Source organism: Scardinius erythrophthalmus (assembly GCF_964197995.2).
Source record: "Scardinius erythrophthalmus genome assembly, chromosome: 2".
Taxonomy (NCBI): Eukaryota; Metazoa; Chordata; class Actinopteri; order Cypriniformes; family Leuciscidae; genus Scardinius; species Scardinius erythrophthalmus.
The window spans coordinates 38436569-38455262 of record NC_138222.1 but is presented as its reverse complement, the minus strand read 5'-3'; the positions used below and the strand labels follow the sequence as shown (position 1 = coordinate 38455262).

At 36.8% G+C, this 18694-nt stretch overlaps 1 protein-coding gene across 2 annotated transcripts in view; it reads right to left on the bottom strand.

Moving 5' to 3' along the window:
- Positions 1 to 382: 382 nt before the first annotated feature.
- The window catches only part of cyld (cylindromatosis (turban tumor syndrome)), a 36311-nt gene continuing 17999 nt past the window's right edge, over positions 383 to 18694 (bottom strand). The window contains exons 3-17 of one of the 2 annotated variants that reach the window (XM_081351662.1): positions 18088 to 18393; positions 16518 to 16623; positions 14882 to 14974; positions 12430 to 12546; positions 8996 to 9387; positions 8304 to 8469; positions 6632 to 6773; positions 6044 to 6166; positions 5799 to 5890; positions 4510 to 4576; positions 4267 to 4399; positions 2909 to 3017; positions 2626 to 2744; positions 2151 to 2367; positions 1253 to 1972 (exon numbers count right to left, since the gene is read on the bottom strand). In XM_081351662.1, coding sequence (XP_081207788.1) covers positions 1788 to 1972; positions 2151 to 2367; positions 2626 to 2744; positions 2909 to 3017; positions 4267 to 4399; positions 4510 to 4576; positions 5799 to 5890; positions 6044 to 6166; positions 6632 to 6773; positions 8304 to 8469; positions 8996 to 9387; positions 12430 to 12546; positions 14882 to 14974; positions 16518 to 16623; positions 18088 to 18393 — 2367 coding nt within the window. In that variant the 3' untranslated portion in view covers positions 1253 to 1787. Of the gene's footprint in view, positions 1973 to 2150; positions 2368 to 2625; positions 2745 to 2908; positions 3018 to 4266; positions 4400 to 4509; positions 4577 to 5798; positions 5891 to 6043; positions 6167 to 6631; positions 6774 to 8303; positions 8470 to 8995; positions 9388 to 12429; positions 12547 to 14881; positions 14975 to 16517; positions 16624 to 18087; positions 18394 to 18694 lie in introns of both variants that reach the window. The other variant, XM_081351663.1, reaches the window with a different exon arrangement.

Here is an 18694-nt window from a genome sequence, read left to right as displayed (position 1 = left end):
GTAGACAAATCCCCACACAAACACTCGCAGACTTATGACAACACTGAAGGCAATGGACATCCAAACACACCTCTCCCGCCTGCCTGCAGAAGACAGTCTACAAACACACTTTCACACACGTGGCAGATGAAAACACTGTTGGCATCAAAGCACAAATGCTGCACGCATCTCGGTGACATGCGAAGACAGAGATTCTCACAGCTTGGTGGCACATCTGTCAACTTTTCAAGGTAAATATCCACTTCACATACACACACAAACTGCACTCCTTCTTCTTGCTTGTCTTCACTTCTATTTAAAAAAAAATAAACACTTTTTACCAGACATAATCCCAAATGAGCAAATCAAAAGCAGTGCAGCCATTACCACAAAGAGCTGTTTTCAAAATGGCGTTTTAATTTAGTTAACATTTAGGTGAACAGCACAGAGATAATAAAGTCCACCTGGCTTCATTTTACAAGTACACCAGTCGTCATCCTTTCTCCCATTACAGCCGCTCACAGAGAATCTCTCCCATAGTGTACGGTTACATTAGCAGAGATTAAAAAACAATCCCAGTGCATGTTTCTTTTCATAACTCTTCAGTTATAACCAGGCTGTGTAAACAATCCAGTAACCCATAGGTAAAGTGTGCATGGTACATCAAACCAGTATTTCGATGAACAGTGTTACTGCAAATTTGCCAACAGTGCTGCAGTATAGCATGAGACAGCTCTTGCCCATTCAACCAGAACATGGCATTTACAAACAGGAACTTGAATCAGCTTCTTGTCCTTGACTGCAAAACTATAACTTTTTGAATATCATAATGTTATCATAATACTTGCAAAAATTGACTTGTATCTGTACAAGTAACGTACTGATATTTTTACCACTTCGAGAGCATGGCATGGGGAGCTGCTATTATTTTTTGATATTTAAAAAAAAAACATATCTATATTTATAAAAAAAATAATTATAATAAAAATGAAATAACTCCTAATTCAACAAGAAAAAGCTCAATTATATTATTCTTCATGTCAAAAAAAAAAATTGTGTGCTTAATCGCCTCATTCGTCGGACCAGTGCGTGGCAGTCGAGGGCTTTATGTATGTGAACACACCTGACAAAAACTTCACAGCAAAATATAAAGGCAAAAAACAGGGACCACACACAGTCCGTCTGAACTATGATTAATGCTGGATGCTGCAGTGCATTAAAATGGGTCGTTGGTGAGTGGAAGCATTCAGACGGAAGGGAGACATCTCGTTTTGGTCCTTCATCCAAGGCTTTATTTACAGGGGTAGAGTATGTTGCCGCTTGGAGGGGTCAGTTCTGGCGGGAGGAGGAGAATGTTAAGCCATCAGGTGAGTGAGTGTCTGCGATATGCTGGAAAGGGCTGGAAAGATCGTGGGATCTCTCCATGTAGCAAAAACGCCACTCCGAACACTCAAGAGCTTGAGCTCAGTCAAAGACGGCACAAATCAGAGAAAACAACAACACTTCAACAAACACACAAACACATACGCTCTCACACAGTGCAAATAGGCTTTTTCCTTCATTCTCTTGATCTCGCCTTCGCTCATATGGCCGTATTTACCCTGCGGTATTTACAGAGATGCAGAAGAGAGGATGAGGCAACTGGACATGGGATATTCAATCTTGAGTGCGTCTTCCTGGGCACTTTTCTTCTTTTTTTCTTCCTCATTCTCTCTTCACCACAGCCCCTTTGTTCCCTCGTTCCATAATCTCTTTCCTTCTCGGCCATTTTCTTTCCTACCTTTCCGTCCGTCTTTATTTCTCCCTCTCTATTTATAGAGGCTCATGGTAGGACTCTGGTACATGCACATATAGGCGTCACAGAGAAGTCTGCGTGCATAGCCCTGGATGTTCTTGGGGTCCAGCGCATGGAGTTCCTCTGGGGTCATCTTCAGGTAGGCCCCTACTTCTGGGCACGGGGACACCTGTGGGATGTTAAACCCGTTCTGACCACCTGCCACCAAAAACAGAGAAAATGAGTTAGAAAAAAAAAAAAAAAGTAAGCGACAGTAAATTCAATAAAAAGTAAGAATGGTGCATCAATTTATTATTGTGACTCAAAAATGAGTGAAATTTCAATCGAATAAAAGACAACAACAATAACACAAAAAAGGTTTATAAGTCCTCTGTACCGTCGCGGTCAGCCATACTATCGAAGAACAGCCAGGCCGAGTCTGCGGATCCGTATTTGACAAAGGCGACATAGTGGCTTGTCTCAATGCAGAGCACGGCAAACAGCTCCATCTGCTGGTGAGGGTAAGATCCCTGCCTCCACACTGACTCCTGCAGCTCTTTAGGGACAGATAACTTAACATACCGATGAGACTTACGCCGTGGGTGCAGATGTACCTAAAGGTCCAGGAAGTGAACACATATTCAGTGTCAAATATTCGAAAAAAAAACAGGTACACACATATATGCACATTAATCTATATTTAACCACTGTAAGGAACTGTTATAGTTGTCTGAACTTAGGTAAATGCGTTTGAACAATGATTTATTTGGAAAAGCCTCCATCTAGTGGATATCAAAGGTATTGCAGACAAGATGAGAGCTAGAAGAGCACCTTTGTGCTTCAATGTGCATATGTCAGTGTGTGTGTCCTACCTGTGTATTGCACTTTTCACAGAACTGCTTTATCTTTCCTGGTGTGATGTCACAATCTTCGTAGCACTCTCTGCACTCGTAAAAAGCCAAACAACCACAGATTCGACATTCTCTAGGGGCTGACAAAAACATTTGTTATATCGCTTTCCTTTAAACGCTGAAAACACAGAGCACAGCTAGAATGATACATTACTATAAAATGAGTTCTTTATCTCAAACACAGATTCATTACTTTGGTATGTGGAATTTTATTCAAATAACTGCAGTTATTGATCTGACTCACTGTCATCTAATAGATCTGTGATGTCAAGCTCCAAAGAAGGGAAGATCTTATTAAACATCTTAAAGTCCTTCCCAAAGCGAGGCATCTGAATTATAAGGCAAGAAGGGGCCTGGACAGAAACAAACAGACAAGAACATGACAGCCCCCTTCATTTGTCCTAAGCAATATTTGGATGTGTAAATTCTCCTCTGAATGCATCTTTCTCTTTTAATTTTGTGATTGTTCTATGTGCTTATTTGGAGAAATTCAACATTGAATTTATAAAATAATAATAGTAGTAGTAGTAGTCATATAACGTGCAGTATGAATGTAAAAGTTCAGAAATAGTACCTCAAATTGATTTAACAATTACTCTACCAATCGAAAATTTGGGGTCAGTAAGATTTTTTTTTTTAAATGATCATTTTATTTAACAAGGTCCAAAATTGATTAAAAGTAACAATAAAGACATAGATAATGTAACAAAAGATTTACATTTTTTAAATAAATGCTGTTTGTTTTTTTACTTTCTATTTATCAAAGAATCCTAAAATATATCATGGTTCAAATCTGATAATAATAAGAATTAGTTTGCATCAAATCAGCATATTAGATTGATTTCTAAAGAATCATGTGACAGTGAAGACTGGAAGACAACGCTTTACCATCACAGGAAAAAAATACACTTTAAAATATACTCACATAGAAAACTTTTTACTGTATTTTTGATCCAATAAATGCATCCTTTGTGAGCATAAGAAAGTTCTTTCAAAAACATTTTACAAATTTGACTGACCTCAAACCTTTTAAGTGAGTTTATATATTAAAAAAATTAATAAATTTTTATTAAGATATTATATAGAACAATAAAATATGGAAGTAAAAGTGGCCTCTTGACTACAGTCAAACCAAAATTTATTCAGACACCTTCAACATTTCTCAATCACATTTTATTCGCTATAGTTTTGAAAATTTAGGTTGAATAGCTGTCAACTGCCATCTGTTAAATTTGAGTACACAATTAGATAATACCAATTTAGGTCAAACAATTACTAAAGCAATGCTTAATTTTGTTCAGTCTGTGGTGTCAAAAGGTCGCATTAGCAATTAAAGAAAAAACACTTAAGCAAAACATGGTCACGTCAAAGTGTCTGAATAATATTTGGTCCCAAATTTGTATAAGTTTTACTGGTAGTCCACTGTATGAAGAATTTTTGGGTGTAATATGTCACAGTTTACTTTATTTTGCTATCCTCACTTACATAAATGAACTATAGTATCCTGTACCCACTAGTAAAAAATATATCTGGTGCCTGAATAATTTTTGATTTGACTGTATATGGTTATCAATGATACAGAGTATGCCTTTGTGTACATACCTCTGCAAATTTGAGATCACTGTTGATGAAGGACCACTCCAGAAGTTGCTGGCTGGTTGGCACCATAACTTTATCTTTCTTGTCCATAAAGATTTGATAGAAGTAACAGTCCTGAACCTTCTGCCCTGCAGACCTGCAAAAGATAAGATAAAAGATAAAAACACCACTTTTTAATACTAGCTTTGTTGAGTTCCCAAATATGCTGATTCTAGCATGGAGTTGAAGGGTGTGTGAGAGGCGCACCGAAGTTTGAGCAGAGGGTCGACTCTCAGGATGTGATGAAACAGGATGTTGAGGAACTCCTCAGGATCTGAACAGAGAGAATAACTTATTTCAATTCACACCATACAAATCAAAATGTGAAATAACTTAAAACAATTAATCTATTAATTATTTGTAGTTAATACGCAGACCTTAATAAAATAAATGTTTTTTTTAGGTGTTTAATATACTGTATATCCCATTGAGGTCCCACATAATTTAAACATGCAGTAAAACAAATATTTAGCATTTAATACATTTTTGGTGCTATAGATCATGTGTGTTTTGATGAACAACTAGGTTTTGAAAACAAAAAACAAATTTGCATCCTTAAAATTAATGACTTTATCTGTAACGTTTTTTTTTTTTTTTACTCTGCTTGTGCAAAGAATGTAATGTTCTGTGTGTCATAACAGGGCTGTGTGTGATAGCTTCATAAAAGCACAAAGTGCTTCAGTATGGAAGCACACTGTTCCCAAAAACAGCAGGATGTACTCAAAATAAAAGTAAATGGGAAAAATCCATTCCCAAACCACTTGGTATAATAATAACAGTTTTTGAGGGGATACTATTGTATGTTTTATGTTTTAACAACTAAGAACAAGATCTCTGATATAGTTTTGCAATCGTATTGTGTAATTGAAAACATTATTTCTTCATATTTCGTAGTATAGAGTTAGCCTGGAAATACAGACCTAAATCTGAAAGATTAAGGGTCTGGCATCAACTAATAAAAATCGGCCAGCTCGAGGGGCGGCACCATGCATGCATTTGAAAATCTCACTGCACGCAATTGGATAACACTACGACCAATCACAACAAGCCCCATATGCTTAGCTACCAGCGGAGCTAAATGGTAGATTATACTCTTGCCGTATCCGGTTGGCAAAACAGCAAAAACGCACTTCTTACAAAGGAACGATTCGAGCGCCGTCTTCTGTTCCTCTTTTAGATAAAAAGCCAAGTCTAACTCGTTCATTGTAGCGGCCAAAGCCGTTTTAAACAACTGGTGTTCATCCATAGCCATCTTGCAATGTTTACTAATGACTTCGACGTCACAGCGCTGTCGTCATCTGTTTAGCTCGCCTCTGGCCCGCCTATATCAGATAACCCGATGTGATTGGTGCAGCTCGGATACAGGGGCATATTTAATAAGCATCTGCTGAATAAAACACTAACTTTTAGAGTGAAATCATTTTCTGTTTGCACCTACAGAGGGCAGTATCAATACATTTCTTCTACAGTGACATGAAACATGAGACTTTTCTCACCCTTCTCTTCTGAAGTGAATCCTGACGCTGCCTCCACTTTCTCCAATATCCTCCTAAGTTTCATGATTTTAGTGGCGCACACGTAGCCATGTCTAAAAAATACACATGAACAGATTTATAAAAGATTATGTCACAGAAAACAGGTAAAAGAGAATTTGGATGAATATTTAGATGCACAATATTATATTGGCTAATAGAGATGAAGCAGCCAAATAATGTGTGGTTATAAACTATGTTTCACTCACATTCGTAGTGGGTTGACTATTTCTGTGCGCAGTAACTCTTGAGTCTCTTTGTAATATTCTACATCAGTCTTGGATCTTGGCCTTAAGAGTACTGTATCCAACACAGAACTAAAAGAGAATAAACTGACATACAGAGAGAGACAGAGAAATACTTACAAATGGAACATTAAATATTAGTTTATAATCTGTTAAGCATCTTCTATGCATTGCATGTCAAACAAATGTAATATGTAATGCGTAAAGTAATATACTTTCAAGTCTCTGAGTAGATATCATGGAGATACAGAGATATTAAACACTTGTGTCTAAGTCAGTATGTGTGTGTTTGTGTGTAGTGTATAATTAATACACTACACACACACAAATAATTAATTATTTATTAAAAATTATTTAACAAACTAAATAATTATTTATTAAAAATGTAAAAATCCATAAAGTTTTTTAGGGTAGGTTTAGGGTTAGGGGCTAGGAAATGTCATTAGCTCAGTATAAAAACCATTACACCATAAATGTTATGAATATCCTCATTGGACTACCAACATGTCTGTCTGTCTGTCTGTCTGTGTGCGTGCGTGTGTGTGTGTTCACCAGAACAGCGTAGAGTCCAGATAGCAGGAGTTATAATGTCCTTGAATTCCTTTCTTCTTCCCCACCATCACCTCCAAACCGTCATTCTCCGTCCGAGGAGGAGTGTTCTCATTAACCACTTCACTCAGATAACCCCCAAAAGCTGCAGCAAAACATACTTGTGAGTCACATCAATCAAGTACAATATGAGCTTCAATGCTCTGAGATAAAAAAAATGGGTTCTGAACATCAAAACATGTTAAGCTCTACTGACAGCATTTGTGGCATAAAGTTAATTACTACATATACCACAAAAAGTCAACTTCAGCTTTCAGTTAACAAAATATACAATATAAAAACATGCAATTTTCAGAGTCTAGTCACAAAAAAAGTGTGACTGTTCAAACTGTTTTGTCATGGAGAAATAAGCTTATGCATGATTCACAAAAAGATACTAGAAAAGGATGTGATATACACCTATCAGTAAACCACTGTAAACTTCAATGCAAACTTCACCCACACGTCTGTAACACATAACCGGTAAGTTCATCCACTTTGAAAAATATTTGCACAAAAGAACTGTACAGATAAAAAATAAACATTCCTGCTTTTAAACCCTCTGGAATGCTGGTTCATTCACTGTTAAGCCAAAAGTATATTTCCCTTGACTGTATTCGGCTCCAGCCCGCAAAGTCTTCGTAATGTAATTTTCATCATCAGCAAATAATTTTAGCGCTCAAACACAAAGGTTCACAAGGTAGTGTGCACGCACCAAATACGTCTAACCATGTTCAGGGTCAATATAGAGTATACTTTTAAGGGCTTGCGCTCTCAATAATGTACTAGACAGAGCGGAATGTGGAAAAAGAAGAATACCTGGGCCTTTAATATGTTAATGTAACTGCAATATCTGCTCTAGATCAGGCCCTTCCTATAGGAGCATGCGACACAACTCCTTGTCCAAGCTCTTGTTCGATCCAGACGGGACTAATGTAATGCTCTCTTAGCAGGCCTTCCAGCATGCACTGTCAAACCTCTGCAACTGATCCAGAATGCTGCAGCAAGAGTGATCTTTAACAAGCTGAAGAGAGTGTACTGTACGTCACGCCTCTCCTCATCAATTTGTACGAGTTGCCTATAGTTGCTAACATCAAATTCAAGGCACTGTCATTTGCCTATAGAACGACCACTGGCTCTGCACCCCATACCTAATCTCACCACTTCAAACTTATATGCCCTCCAGAAGCTTGCGTTGTGGTGCCATCCCAAAGAGGCACAAAATCACTTTCACTGACCTTTACCTGAAGTGTTCCCTGCTGGTGGAATGACCTGCCTAACTCAACCTGAGCTGCTGAGTCTTTAGCCACTTTAAAAAAAAACACTTTAAAAAAACGGCTAAAGATGTGTCCATCATCAAAGAAGACCATCATCTAGTTCGTCAATACTTCACCAATAACTATTAACACTTACTATACTATTCTGTACATCTATTTATTTTTTATTTGTTAAAAAAATGTACTGTGATAGACTAACTAGGATTAGTCACAGCACTTACATATTGTTGCCCTATTGTTGGATATTGCTTTGGATAAAAGCGTCTGCAAAGTGATTAAATGTAAAAGTAAACAATACTGTAGGCTTATAATAACCGTATGCACTGACACATCTCTGAAACTTGAAGTGTGTTTATTACCTATGGAGTTGCATCGTTCTATGGGGTTGGGTGAATGATGTAAGGAAGGGAATCGTGAGTCTGGCCTGCAACACTTCAGTTTGACGAACAGAGCTTTCTTTGGTGGACACGTGAAATAACGAATCCCTTTAAATGTGCCATCAGTGCAGCCCACACACTCCTCCTCCTAAACACACACATAAGAAACAAACCGTTTATAATATAGCAAATGTATATACACTAATATACACTACCTTTCAACAATTTGGGATTGGTAAGAATTTTTTATCTTTTGGAAATAAGTCTCTTAAGCTCACCAAGACTGCATTAATTTGATCAAAAATACAATGAAAACGATAATATTGTGAAACATTATTACAATTTAAAATAACTTTTATATTTTAATATATTTAAAAATTACAATTTATTGTTATTTATTCCTGTGATGGCTGAATTTTCAGCAGCCATATCAGTTTTCAGTGTCACATGATCCCTCAGAAACCATTCTAATATGCTGATTTGCTACTGAAGAAACATTTCTTTTTATCATCAATGTTGAAAACAGAGTTTGATTTCAAATTGAATGCATCCTTGCAAAATATGAATCTCTTCAGAAAAAAAATCATACTGACCCAAAACGTTTGAATGCTAGTGTTTTTATGTTCACTTCATACTAATGTTACAGTACAGCAAACACGCATGAATCTACTGACCAGCTCTAGACCAGCTAGTGGCTCTTGTAGTCCTGGAGGTAGACCAACCCAACGGATGACCCCACACAGCGGTGGGTTCTCTTTGACCTCCACCATTGACCCGACCTCTAACCCTGGCTGGCCTTGTGGTGGTGATGGAGGCCTCTGGACAGGCGTGGTAGCAGGTGGCAGGACCTCCTGCTGCTCTCCCATCACTGAGCCAGCAGACAGGGAGAGGGGGCCGTGGCTCATGCTCCCATTGGGGCCAACTTTGCGGCTCAAGCTGAAGGGCAGGGAGTGGAACTTGTTATCAATGGGCAGCGAAGGGTTTGTGAGTGGAGCTCGAGAGGGGGACGAGCTTGGGTTGAAGTCTGGGGGCATGTCCGTCAGGGATTTGGCCGGGTCCTCACCGACTATCAAGAAACAAAGCCAAAGAAATGAGAGCCTGTACCAAGAGGTCATAATAACCAGAAAATGCATCAGTGTGAAGGACCAGGAACTGATCAATCAATTTAAACCATCAGATGACATTCACAGCTAATGCTATGAGATTATAATAAATGGTTCAAATGGCTTAAATGAAACAGTTATCTGTCATTAAGGAGATTTACATTAATACACTGCCGTTCAAAAGTTTAAAGGGGTCATATTATGCCCTTTTACGAAGTCTTGATTTAGTTGATTTGGAATATGTTTTCAAGCTTGATTTTTCAAAAAATGCATTATTTTTCACATATTTTAGATTATTGCAGCCTCTCTCCCTGGTCTGGCTCGAACACGCCGATTTCGATAAAGCCCCTCCTTCTGAAATATGAAATGTGCTGTGATTGGTTAGCTGGCCCAGTGTATTGTGATTGGCAGTGTTTAGTGTGTGTTCTGGAAATGTCCCGTCTCTCCATAACAGCAAGTTCTTCTCTAGTGTAAATATTAAGGTTATTTCATATTTCATACCAATTCAAGCCCGATTCAGATCCTGACAATGTTAACGAACAAGAGGATCGTGCAGAACGGATTTCATACACAGTCTGCAAGCACGGATTTACCAGGTCATTTCAGAGTGGTATGTTTTTTTTTTTTTTTTATTATACATTATAGATACGACATTATCCACCATTTAATTGTGATATTTGTCGGAAAACTAAGGTAATACCAACAGTAATCGATCACAAAACCATGGTTCATTTTCCTAAGGAGCGGTGAACCATCTTACAAAAGCAACAGAAAACAAGCTGTTCTCCATAAAATGTGCAGCGCACAGATAAACGCTGGGGTTATAATTTTCAGGAACAGTGTTTAAAATAAACTAAGCACTCTAAGTTCGTCAGCCTTAAGCCGGTGCGATTTTTGCTGTCGTGCGACCTCACAGGCGATTTTTTTTCACTCGGGCTCTCTACAGGCTGTCCCCTTTTGCCAAATCATACATAACCACGTCATATAGGCTAAATTGATTCATTTTATTAGGCTATAGCTCAGTGGCTGCAACCATACAGCGTGTGCATACACACATACACACTCTCTCTCTCTCTCTTTCTCTCTCTCTAGTTGTTTCTGTTGAAAGGAATGGCTGCTGTTCTCTGCTTTTCAACAAATCATTTGCACACAAATCTTTTTTTTTTTTTTTTTATCCGAAGCTAGCAGCAACATTGAAAGCTCCAGTCTCTGTGTTTAGCGTGGAAGTTTGTCCGATTGCAAACGAGTCATTCGTTGTAGTTCTTGAAAAGGGGACTCTGTAAAATAAAATATCTCCCTTTGGGGTGGACTTTGAGCTTAGTAAACTTGCAGATCTTTTTTATGCTCAAACAGCAACATTACACACTAACTAAAGTAGGGAAAAAATGAAGTGAAAAAGCATAATAGGACCCCTTTAAGGTTGGAAAGATTAATAAATAAGGTTGGTAATATTTTTGTTTGTTATGCTCACTAAAATGCATTTATTTGAAAAAATACAGTAAATATTAACAGTAATAGTAACTAGTAATACTGAGAAATATTAATAATATAATTCAATTGTTTTCTATTTTAATATATTTTTTAAAAATCTGTGATGGCAAAGCTGAACTTTCAGCATCATTACTCCAGTCTTCAGTTACATGATTCTCCAGAAATTATTCTAATATGATGATTTGGTGCTCAATAAACATTTCTTATTATTATTAATGTAGAAAACATGATAAAAAAAATCAGTATTCTTTGATAAATAGAACGTAAAAAGAAGCTGTTCTTTTTTACTTTCAATTCATCAAACACACAAAAAAGTATCATGTTTTCAACGGTTTTCAACATTTATAATAAGAAATGTTTCTTTTAAATAGAAAACTTTTGTCACAATATAAATGCCATTACTGTCTTTTGATCAGTCAATGCATACTTTAAAATTATGAATAAAAGGATGAAGAATAAAAGGATGAATTTCATTTTTAAAAAAATCTTACTGACCCAAACTTTTGAACAGTAATGTAGTGTATACTAAACCACAGCTTAGACAAAATATGATGTCCTCTCAGAGCTGATCAGTGCTGGTTATTTTCTCCTCACTGAAGCACATACTAACACATAAAATATGAAGATATTGGTAAACATTGTTATGCGTTGCAGGAATAGTCACCATAGGAATCAAGCATAAGAATTGTGGTGAACAGACAGCCTGGTGAAGGAGAACAAAAGCAGCACAGGCCACAAACACAACATAAGACCCATAACCAATAACAAGCCGCCCCTGCAACGTCCTTCAATAGTGCATGTTAGTATAGTGTGACATGAAATATGAAATAGTTACACAGATGAAAGCAATGTTATAAGGAATACAGTGTCCCAATATGTTCAACACCAAATACATATACACACACATACAATCACAGTGGAGTGGAGATATGGCTTGATTGTACCAGCAATGCCAAATATAAAAGGCTTTCACAAATCATACAAAAAATAAAACTAGTCACAAATACTAAATATTCCATATATGCTGCAACTAACAAATGAATGCAGTTTACAATAAAAATAAAAAATAGAAATTAAAATAAATAATTTATATTTAACTTTTTTTAATTCATTCATTTTGTATTGCCTTATAGCTAAATTTAGTTGAAAACTGAATATGAAATGCAAGCACAAATGTCTGTAGTACAGAACATTCAGAAAAACACCTGAGATGTTCATTTTCTGATCAATGATGTCATGCTATGAGGTTGCATGCCACTCACGTCACAGTGAACCAGACTCCCAATAAAAGATCTCAGCAGCAAGTTGCTTTTAACATCACAGCTGATGTATTCAAAGGCATAGATTAATCTTAGATTGTCATCACATGGACTTATTCATGACAAGATTATTAAAGGAACTTAAAGTGAAGTAAGCTCTAATTTTAGGCTAGATATCTGAAGGACGGCACCTTGCTGTTAAGATGTTTATCATTAGAGTTCCGCAGTCTTCCATTTGTATTGATTATTGATTACCTTCATCTATGTACCATGTGCTTTTGGCTTTGGACTGGGCAGGGTGATCGACCGAGCTGCCATTTAGTGTATAATAAAACTCAGACTTGCTCCTGCTGCCAGGCTGCAGGCCTAACCCTGAATAAGAGTCACGATAGGAAGATAGACAGTAAATAGTGTGTGTGTGTGTGTGTGTGTGTGTGTGTGTGTGTGTGTGTGTGTGTGTGTGTGTGTGTGTGTGTGTGTGAGAGAGAGAGAGAGAGAGAGAGAGAGAGAGAGAGAGAGAGAGAGAGAGAGAGAGAGAGAGAGAGAGAGAGAGAGAGAGAGAGAGAGAGAGAGAGAGAGAGAGAGAGAGAGAGAGAGAGAGAGAGAATGCAAGAAAAAGGGGGAATATGTGTTTCTACATGTGGGATTAAACAAAATCTAAGATTTGTACATGGATGTCATGTCACCATAACAACTCTGGGACATTTGTGCGTGTTCTTGCAGAAATTAGTGCAATTAATTACACCAAAGCGAGTCATGCAGTGTTAAGGAAAGCTTATTATGTCACATCCAGTTCATGTTAAGATAATAGAGAATGGTTCTAGAGAGGGATAAAAAAAAAAAAAAAAAACTCAAATACACCATTACCTTAAAGAGGTCATGACATGGATTTTTTTTAATTATTTGAATGTTTCTTTAGGTTTACTTATAATGTTTACAAAGTTTTTTGCACAAAAAAACAAACAAATATATATGCAGAGAAATCATTATTTTCAACTTTCATTCTGACCCGCTGTCTGAAATTATCCTGTTTTTTAGAGGTGGCTCCTTTAAGGCTTGTCAGTAAACACCCATTTGTTATGATAGTCTAACGTCACTGCATAGGAAACAGTATGAATGCCCTCTCATTATTGCAAGCATCTCTCAACAAAAGTTTATTTAAAAACTCTCCATTACAGTGTGCCTCGTTTACAAATCAAAATGCTCCGAACAAACATATAATCCTCTAATGCGATCCAGTACGCAATTAAAATAAACCATCCACTTGTTTCCGATTCAGGGATCCTTCTGAAGTCTGTACAGAAATGTAAACGTGCTGTTTAGACTGGACACGACCAAAGTGAAAATGATTTAATTCTTACATTTGTCCTGTTGGCGACAGACTCAAGAGCGTGGAGTTTGTCAGAAACTGAATGCGCATCTGTATACTGTATCCAGTGTAGACAGCGTCAGTGATTATAATGGGTTCTATTTGCTTTTGATGTGACGTGATCGCACCTAGTGTCGGCAAATGCAATGAATGAAAGCGGGTGGGGCCTATGGTGCAATGAAGTATAACTATTCATCATTGTCTTGCTCTGGAGGTAGTCATATGCAAATGTATTTTTGTGATGTCACAAATCCCGCAATATCAAACAGAGTCGTTTTTGGAGCTTGATAAAATAAATGCTTTGTTTATAATGAGGAGGATGTTTTAAGCTCTGAAACCTGCAGGATGTTTTAATGGCATAACACCTGTTATAATGTCAAGAGATCAAGGCAAATTTGATTTCTCATGTCATGACCACTTTAAAGGATGTCCATCAGTACCAAAGAATGACTTTCTTTTTTGTTAACATTTCCTTCAAACAAGTAGTTTTCCAAACCACAGACTTTCATCATATCAAGTAAATAAAATCCAACAATTTTAACAACAGGTGTATGATATTTATGTCAGGTATCCCTAATATAATAGCACTGTCAATACTAGTGATACCTATGAAGAAGAATCCAACAGAAATTGCACTACACAATTCTAAAAACAGTATATAAAAAATTGTCAAATTTCACCAAAGTGGATTAGGCATAATAAATGCATACTATAGCATCACAATATACAGTATAGTGTCTGACAGGCGCCTTCCTGTGTGCATGCTCTGAGACAGAGCGGGATGAGGACAGGTAAAGTATTCATTGGGCTTAAAGGCCATTTCACATGGGACACGGCAGTGGAGAGTGTCTGGTTTATTTTTCAATGGAGACCTGTGTAAAGGGCAAAATGTAGGCAGTTTTTCTGATTGCACGCAACCAGTGAAATCTTGCTTGGTGAAATCCTGCCTAGTCAATACTTGCTAGTCATTTGGGCTCAAGTGGTCAAGTATTCACAAAAATATGTCAAAATCTCCATCTTGAAGAGCATTCACATAAAAAACTGTTGAATTGAATATCAATAATATATATGATCCGTGCATTAGATCTTAAAGTGATATTAGCTTGGTGCTGTCTATGCCTTTATTTTAACCAAACAACAAAAGAAAAAGAGAAAATCACTCACAGCTCTTGACTGGATAACTTATATATTCAATAATTACTTCAGATCTTTTTATTTACTTTGGCTGTGCTAGTATTAGTCTTTGATGTGGTCTCCAATTGAAAAAATTCATTAGCATCTAAAAATGTTATGTTGTAAAACCATACAGACTACATACAGATATAACAGGATAATTACCTTTGCTCTTTGGTTTGCTCTGGCTGCCAGGTTTGTCGCTGCCGCCCCTGCAGGCAAAGACTTTGGTCAGCCTCTGATCCTGCATGGAGTATTCTGTAAGCAAATAAAGACACACAAACTGCTCACATATTCTATCAACATTTAATCATGCCATTCAAAATCCATAAGATTCTCTTCTTTACATGGGACAAAGGAGATATTTTTCTCACTTAAATATATATTTTTTTAAGTAATTGGATTTATCCAATAACATTACTAATGTAATAATCTGAACTTTTGGTTTGATTCCAAAAATGTCCACATACAGCGCGAGTTGATATTGTTGATATTGCAAAGTTGATATTCTGATCACATTTTTTTACCCAAGCACATTTTACCAATTCCAAACCACATCAATCTTAATAACTACAATTCATTTTGTATTTAATCATTTATAAGTGATATATAATTGAAAAAGATATTTCACATCACTTCAGCTTGTGATTCTTATTAAGTGGGGACATATTTCAGGATTCTTTACCACAGCAAAGTCTCTGAGATCCTGACAAATTGTACTTCTGGAGGCTCCAGGTAGGTTGCCGTTGGCAACTGGAGACTAAAGGGTTCCTGATGGTTTCACATCTAATTATTCATCTTGTTTTTTATTTTTTTATTTTTTCTGCAGTTAACATGTATTTTCTTTTTGGTCTGTGTTTGGTCTGTATGACCCTGCTAAACCAATGAGCTTTTTGCTGTCCATTGGTTACGCCTTAATTTTGCAATTTCTACTATTGCATTGGTTTTGTATTCTTCTCATGAACATTTAATAATTTTTTACTTTTTATTGTGAGTTAAATCTCTTTTTTGGCCCGTTTTTACTAAAAAGGAAACCTGCTTAATAATTATGCACACCTGAATATAAGACAAAAATGTATAGTAGTTATTAAGATGAATGTAGTTTTGAATTGGTAAAATGTGCTTGAAAAAAATATGATCATAATAATTATATAAATCGCATACAGTATCACACATAGAGCAGCAGGCTATACCCTGGGTAACTGTGTTAAATATCCCTTTAGTTTCACAGATTGAATAAGGAAGAGTGGTAGCTTTAAGACATTAACAACCAAGACATCTTGCCCACACACATGAACATGCACACAAACAAACAAATCATTAAATAGAGAGAACAAAGAGAGCTCCACACACTCCACTCACAAAAACAAGACCTTTAGACAAAAGAGCTTCTGTTTCCTGCGAGTTAACATGACACACACACACACACACACACACACACACGCTTTCTGACAACAAATATTTAGCCTACACCCTGACTTGAAGTCTAAAACACACAATGAAATCTATAAACAATAACTCAATAGAAAAGCAATGTAATAAACTATATTTTTAAATAAATGTAATGACTGTTTTTTTCTTTAAAATGAATTTGCTATTTTATAAAAACTTTCTTGTCCTATGATTTTTATATTCTTTTGTAACATCCAAGTACTTGTTGTAAGACTTTGCATCTGAGGTGCTCAAACTCAATCTAGAAAAAATAGTACAACTAAAACCAGGTTTCTAGCAGTAAGTAACCACACTAAAAAACAGAATAAAATCCAATACAGAAGTATAACTATGAAGTGAGAACACTTACCTGGCATCACATCACAGATCGGGACGAGACGGGTGTGTTCAAGACTAGCAAAATTACACAGCTGTTTACCGTCGATGATCCCATCCCAGTCTCCAATGGGATTGTCCTGAGGGCGAGAGGTACAGCACCCTATTACTGCACCTGACCTAGATCATCTCATAAGCATTCACATCTACAACACTGTAATTTCCACCTCAAAATAAACCCTTTCCAAACAAAAGTTGGCCTGTCTCTATCTTCAACTGCGTTCCTGTTCTGACCCAGACAGGACCCATTTCACTAACTGAGAGCTGTAATTCTCTAATGGCTACACTACACAACCTACACTATCATCAGAATGACTGATGTATCTGGACTCTAAACCCACACCCTTCACATGCCAGATCTCCACTGTTTTTTTTTTTATATATATTTCTAATGTATAGCCCTTTCCTTGATACTATTTTATGTATCTACTCGACCAAATAAAGCCAAACATATCAAATCTAATCTATTCAATCTATTATTAAAGACCAATAGCAAACTAAAAGTAATACAACTCCTCAAAACCTAAATGCTATTCACATCATTTAGATCTCAGTGATAGCAAGTCCAGCTGAGCTCTACTGAAAGAGCAGTAAGATTTTAACAGAAGAGAGAGAAACAAAGGGTGAAAAGAGGAGAACAGTGGAATGGCGTGTGTTGGTTGTGTCTTGTGTGAGCATTTGGCAGTACGCCATTATGGTGGTCACACAGAGCAAACTGAGCTGTCTCTACATTTCTCCTTCAATCCATCCCTCCACTCTGACTGCAGCAAAAAAAACAGCATTAATTTGAAATAGAAATCTTTTGTAACATTAAAAATGTGTTTACAGTCACTTTTCATCAATTGAATGTGTCCTTGCTGAATAAAAGTATTATTTCTTCCAGATTTTTTTTTATTACCAACACTAAACTTGTGCGTACAGTACAGTATGGCATACAGTGGTGGCGTATTTTATCATGTATTTAATATTTTTATAGGCTGACACTACAGTTTGTTTGTTATTGTTTTGTTTGTTTGTTTGTTTGTTTGTTTGTTTGTTTGTTTGTTTGTTTTGGGGGGGGTCTGCATCAGTCGATAGTGGATATTTGTTTGTTCATGCTCATTTCTCCTATTTTTTAGGTTACCTTTGCCATCAACACTCACTTAAAGTTAATCTTTAAACACACTAATACATTAATTAAATTGTTAAATGTAATCTTTATCAAATCTCAGAATGAATATCCCTTTTCTATACATTATAATGTGATGCCTATAGCATGTGACATTTAAAATTACTGAGTTTAGCTTTCAGGGAATTAGTTATTTATTTATTTAGACAAAATAAAATATAATTTATCGGTTATCAGACAAAATGCACTGCATAAGCCAGAATTTGTATTCCTTGTATTCTATTTTAATAATAATAATAAACTTCATGTAAAAAGCACCTTCTAAAATATCTGACCTACCTGAAAAAATACATATCTTAATGCAAATGCTAATATTAAATTGTAACTTTGCAGCTAAGAACAGTTATTCACCATCTGAACAGTCTCATTAATTTACCATATCAACACCAACGTAGTATCCAAGACTCTCGTTGCCAGGCAGTAAGTCACAGAAGATAACAGTGCCCCGTTCCGGGCCGTCCCGTGTCTGCACCAACACTCGAGAGTTGATTTCCAGAGGTGGTACTTCGCCTTCCACTTCCGGGTCATTATCCTCTAGCGTCACACGATCCACCTCCAGCTCCTCATCTTCCCAGAGCTCAAGTTTATCCAGTGCAACGAAGACACCGCATTCATCTTCACAACGAAACAGCTGCTGACCCTGATAAGAGCCCTCTGTGAAACCTTGACCCCGGCCCTCCTCCTGAAAGACAGAAAGGTTTTCAGAGGATAAAAAGACTGCATTGCATACACCAATCCAGTCATAAGAACTCACATAAATAACGTCACAAATTTGCCATTTGAACAAAGGTTACTGTTGATGTGTGATGTTTGAGTCTGGCCTTCACCCACACAACAGCCTACATGCTATAGTTATGCTCGTTCAAATCATCCAGCTGAGCCCGCGAGACAAATGCAGCTTTGTCCTGTAATGATCACACGCTCAAGGGCTGGGTGAACCCAAAACCAGACAAACAACGCAAACAAGACAAACAGCATTGCTC